This window comes from Melospiza georgiana, chromosome 15, assembly GCF_028018845.1.
Source record: "Melospiza georgiana isolate bMelGeo1 chromosome 15, bMelGeo1.pri, whole genome shotgun sequence".
NCBI classification, from domain to species: domain Eukaryota; kingdom Metazoa; phylum Chordata; class Aves; order Passeriformes; family Passerellidae; genus Melospiza; species Melospiza georgiana.
This window is the reverse complement of record NC_080444.1, coordinates 6,630,562-6,635,620: the sequence shown is the minus strand read 5'-3', so window position 1 is coordinate 6,635,620 and position 5,059 is coordinate 6,630,562. Positions and strand designations below refer to the sequence as shown.

Here is a 5,059-nt window from a genome sequence, read left to right as displayed (position 1 = left end):
CAGTGCCCATCTGCGAGGAGGGGACGTGGCGCGGTGCTGGCGGGCGGGAGACGGCCCCGTCATCCCCGTCCTCCACCGTGGCTTCAAAAGTCCTGCAGCTGCAAAACAGCAGATCAGCTTCTGCAGAGACGTTCTTGAGATCTTCCCTCTGCCCCAGGTTCAGCAATGGGATGTGGGGACAGGGACAGCTCCAGCACTGGGTGGTTGGCTGGTTGGATGTGTAGGATTCATAGGGAGGAGCAGGGGTGCCTAGAGGCTTGCACGTGAAGGGGTGTCCAGGGAAATTTTGGGTGAAAGGCTTTGCTCTACCTATGTAGAGTCCGCCACCAGAGCCTGGGGCAAACCTTCCTCCCAAATGTGGGGCCAAAGAGAACCACCTGTCCTCTGGGAGCATCCAACCATGCCTCCATGGGCCACAGCTCCTCATCAGGGCTGCTCCTGGCCCCCCAAGTCAGTGGAGAGGAGAAGCCATAGCCCCACATGAGGTCACTGTAGCAGCATGACTTAGTCCAGCCACGTTGATCTCAGGTCTGACATCCATGGTCCGGAATCCATCCCTCCACAAAGAAGCAATGTGGTCTTGTGTTTGGGGAAGGCCCTCGAGTTCCCAGAGCAAGAGTAAATGTTGCAGCTGCTTGGGAGCAGGCTACAAACCAGGAGCAAATAGAGGGGAATGGCGAGGGTTCACGTGAAGGCAGAGCCCCCCATGCCTCCTCCTGCCCTTGCAATGGACAACACTTAAAGCTTATGACTGGCTGCAGAATCCTTGAGGAAAGGGTCTCTCTCTTTGGAAGCCACTGTGCAGGGCCAGCCCAGCTCAGCACAATCATTCACCACCACCAAGCACCGCAGCAGAGACCACATCACCCTTCCTCACCCACTGGGAGCAGCTCCCTGTGGCCACCACTCCAGCCAGGGAGGAGAAGTGTTTCGGAGTGAACCCTGGAACAAGGGAGAGCAAGAGAGCACTGGCCACCTCCCTGCCTGTCCTTCTCCCTCACTCCCATCCCATGGCACTGCAGTCCAGAGCTCCACCCTGGCCAGGACGGGTGGATGCTGGGGGAGTGTCCTGTCAGATGCGGTTGGACATGAGCCTGGTGTTCAGCTTGCGGAAGAAGGAGCGCAGCTTGCAGATCTTGCACTTCTTCTTCTTCTTCTTGTTCCTGCCTTTCAGGGACTCCCGGCCTCCTTCCCACTCCTCCTCCTCATCCTCAGTGGCCCACGGGCCCCAGGCACCGCCGTTGAAGTCGGGGTGAGCGCGGGGGTTCTCGGCAGGGTAGCGCACCGGGATGGCCGTGCGGTTGTAGTGCACCAGCCTCAGCAGGAGGCTCCTGACCACGTCTGGCCGCTGCTCTGAGAGGTCGTAGCGCTCGTAGGGGTCGGCGGTGATGTTGAAGAGCCACACGGACTTCCTCGGGCCATCGGTGAGACGCTCCAGGTTCCACCAGCTCCCTGGGAAGTTGGTCAGGGTCTGTGGGGGTATCCAGTCGCTGTACCCTGGGTCGCCAGTGAGGAGCTTCCACTCCCCAACCCTGATGGAAGCTTGCACAGCCGTGTTCCAGATGCCGAAGCCGTCCTCCAAGGAGCCGTACTTGGCATGGTTGTACAAGGGGTCAATGTTGTGCAGGATTTCAGTGCGTGGCGACTCCTTGCCCTCACTGATAGCAGGCCAGACATCGTAGCCATCCAAGCCTTGGACATTGCTCAGGTTGCCCCTGGCCAGGCTGACCAGAGTAGGGTACCAGTCTGTAATGTGAACCAGCGCCCAGCTTGTCCGACGCTTGCGCTTGATCAGGGGACTGTGCACAAAACCAATGCCCCGCACTCCCCCTTCCCAGTACGTCCCTTTGCGACCCCGCAGCGGCCAGTTGCTTCCCCCGGAGAAGGTCTGCCCACCGTTATCCGTGGAGAACACGATCACACTGTTGTCATAGTACCCATACTTCTTGAGGGCCCAGGTGATGTTCTTGACCGCCTCGTCCATGCAGGTGACCATGGCCGCGTACTTGCGGCGGGCGACATTGCCCATGGAGCGGTAGCGGTAGATGTACTCCTTGGGGGACTGCAGGGGCGTGTGCACCGCTTGGAAGGCCACGTAGATGAAGATGGGCTCCTTGGGGCTGTGGGATGCCAGGATCTTGCTGACCCGCTGGGCGTAGAGGAAGGTGGAATATTTCCCGCTCTGGTCCCACGCCACGTCCTCCCCCTCGTGCAGGTCGTAGCCGCAGACGTCAGGCCCGTCGCAGTTGTCGTAGGTGTAGTAATCCACGTTGCCTGTCAGGGAGCCCAGGAAGGTGTCGAAGCCCCGGCGAGTGGGCAGGCACTCCTTCTTGTAGAAGCCCAGGTGCCACTTGCCCACCATGTGCGTGGAGTAGCCGGCTTCCTGCAGCTTCTGCGGCAGGGTGACCTGGTCCAGGGGCAGGCAGTTGGGCTGCCGAGGGCGGATGATGGAGTGCTGCAATCCTGTGTGGATCTGGTACCTGCCAGGAGGAAGAGCCAGAGGAAAGCAATGGTGATGAGGAACAGCACTGGGTGAGGATGTGATGGCACTTTATGTGTTGGAAACCCAAAAACAAATGCAGATTTCCATGTCACCCAACCCAACCCAATGAAGCAAGCTCCAGCCAGGGACAGGGAGCTCCTCATCCGTCCATAAGTACCAAAAGTAGATGCAAAGAACACAGAGAGAGGCTCAGCAGACATCTCACAAAAATGCCACAAGCGTTTGTCCCCCCTGCTGCCAGCCTGGGGAGGTGGCTGGGCTGTGTCAGGGCTGGGCACCACAAGCAAGAGGGTTCATAATGCCCCACGTGAATGTCTCCACCATCTGTCCTCCCCTGCTTTGCACACCACAAAGATGTCTGGGACCCCTTAAGAACCATCAGGAGAAAAGGGACGCCTTTTCTTGGACTGTGGTGGGCTCTATCACCCCAGGCAGTTGGTGACCTCATCCACAGGCACCTCCCTGGGCCCACTCCTCAGCAGGAGGTGGTCTGGTGGGATCTGCCTCCTACAGGGAGTGCTGACCACACAGCACTTCTCCAGAGAAAGCCCCACCTATCCCAGAAGGCAGAATGGCCCAGGATAAGGGGACATCTGACTGTGGTGCCATGGGAGAGGGCAATGGAGCAACATCCAGCCTGTGCTGGCCAGTGCAGCACTGAACACACATACAGGAAAATCACAGACCAAGGGCCTCACAGCAAATCTCCAAGGGCCAGTGTGTCATGGGGACACAGTTGCTTGCCCAGCACCAAACACCTCCTGACCAGAGACCACCCTCTCCCAAAGTGTCATCCATCACCCAGCAGCATCCACAGTTTTGCTCTTGCCATGTGCCACTCTTTATCCTGTGTGGAAATCAACTATTCACCCAGGAAGGTTTCTAGAGAAATCCAGATGTGCTGGAGGATCTCCATCCTCTGCCAACACACCAGGGCATCACTCTGGCAGCAAGCTGGGGTTAAGCCCCTCAGAGAAGGGACCAAAGGGGGACATGAGCAAGCTGTGAGCAGGCCCTGGCTTACCTGCCAGTTATCAGCTGGCTCCGGGACGGGGTGCAGATGGGCTGGATGTAGTAGTTCTCCAGCTTCACACCCTCTGCTGCCAGCCTGTCCAGCGTCGGTGTCTGGATATCTGAGCCGTGATAGCCGATATCGTGGTAGCCCTGGTCGTCGGTCAGAATGAAGATGATGTGGGGTGGCCTGGTGAAGGTGGGAGGCGGTGATTTCTCCATGGGGTCTGTGGCCACATCAGCCACCAAACTGGGCTTCATCCAGTCCCAGGACAAATAGCCAAAGCTGAGCAGGCTGACGAGCGAGAAGCCCGTGAGGGCATAGACGGCCATCCCGAAGCGCTGTGCTGCCTGTCGAGGGTGTTACTGTCCCAGCATCGCCCCAGAGCCACGAAAACAGGAGGGCTCCCCCTCCCTGCCCTAGAGGATGCTCCCCGCACCCCTCACAGCCGGTTTTGCGGGAGCAGCCTCCATCCAGGCACACTGGCGTGCACACAAAGAGCTTAATCCGCCGGGCTGGGTCGCCTTCAGTGAAAGGAAAACGAGCCCAGCGCTGCTCCAATCGCGCACATCTGCACGGCAGCACGGGCCGGGGCCGCTCACCAGCGTCCCGAGCGCCGCAAACACTTCCTGCCTTCCTGGGGCTTTCTGCCTTTATGGAGAGCTCCACAGAATCCTCCTCAGACAAAGTTTCTGCGGCTCCTCGCCCGCTCCAGCCCTGCGCCTGCCCGGTCTCCAGCCGGCTCCTCGTTAAACTCCTGCGGAAGAGGGTGCTAAAGTTCAAGCCAGGGGTGCCGAGCTCTCCTCCGAGCTCTCGGGCAGGAGCCGCCCTCTCCTTTCCCAGCCTCCGCTCCGAGGCACGGTCCCAACATCTGTCAGGAGCTGTCTGAGCCGCCAGGTTTATGGGGAGCCGCCGGCTCGGCCCCTCCCAGCTCAGCGGCTCCAGCAAAAAGCTGGGAAGCCCCAGGGCATGCGGGGTCCTTCCTGAGCGTGGCATTCCCTGATCCCACGGGTCAGGGCCCTTGGTGGGATGCTCAGCCGAAGCCCCCGCAGCATCCAGCCCGGCAGGGCATCAGGGAGAGCTGGATCTCTGTCTGGGAGGGATGGCTGGCGCCGGCTGCCCACACTGGCAGGATCGTCATCCACAGAAATCCTGAGCAAGGAGAAGCTGCAAAAACTTGTTTGAACATCCCCAGTGTTTAATTAACACTGGGGACTTGTAGAGCACTGAGTAGTGGGTGCTGCTGCAGACATTTTCCAAATGGGGAAACTGAGGCAGCGAAGGGCCATTGTCACATGAGAGGGGCAATGTTTGGTGGGAACCAGAGACTTCTGCCAGTGCAGGGGTACAGATCTGAGCTTGGGGTGCTGGGACAGGGGACCAGTGCCCTGATGCTTCAGGGAGGGGGTAGGCAGAGACGAGCAATGGCCCTGTGCAATTCCTTCTGCAGGGCCAGCATGCATCAGGGAGCCCTCGTGCCTGGTATGCCCCTTGTCCCCCCACTTTCCCAGCCAAGGACATGGCCCAGGAAGGGGCATTTTTAG

The 5,059-nt window shown here is 59.5% G+C and overlaps 1 protein-coding gene across 1 annotated transcript; it reads right to left on the bottom strand.

The window, feature by feature from the left end:
* Nucleotides 1–839: 839 nt before the first annotated feature.
* Nucleotides 840–3,847, bottom strand: ARSI (arylsulfatase family member I). Its single transcript, XM_058034929.1, has 2 exons — nt 3,528–3,847; nt 840–2,480 (listed from the first exon to the last, which is right to left on the bottom strand). The coding sequence occupies exons 1-2, from the start codon at nt 3,845–3,847 to the stop codon at nt 1,073–1,075; spliced, it is 1,728 nt and encodes a 575-aa protein (XP_057890912.1). The 3' UTR covers nt 840–1,072.
* Nucleotides 3,848–5,059: the final 1,212 nt, after the last annotated feature.

What these genes read in the sequence shown, in the direction of transcription:
- ARSI (XM_058034929.1), bottom strand. Translation starts at nt 3,847, where the DNA reads ATGGCCGTCTATGCCCTCACGGGCTTCTCGCTCGTCAGCCTGCTCAGC. An exon ending in AGCCAGCTGATAACTGGCAG is followed by an intron (nt 2,481 to 3,527) that starts GTAAGCCAGGGC and finishes TCCTCCTGGCAG; the next exon opens with GTACCAGATCCACACAGGAT.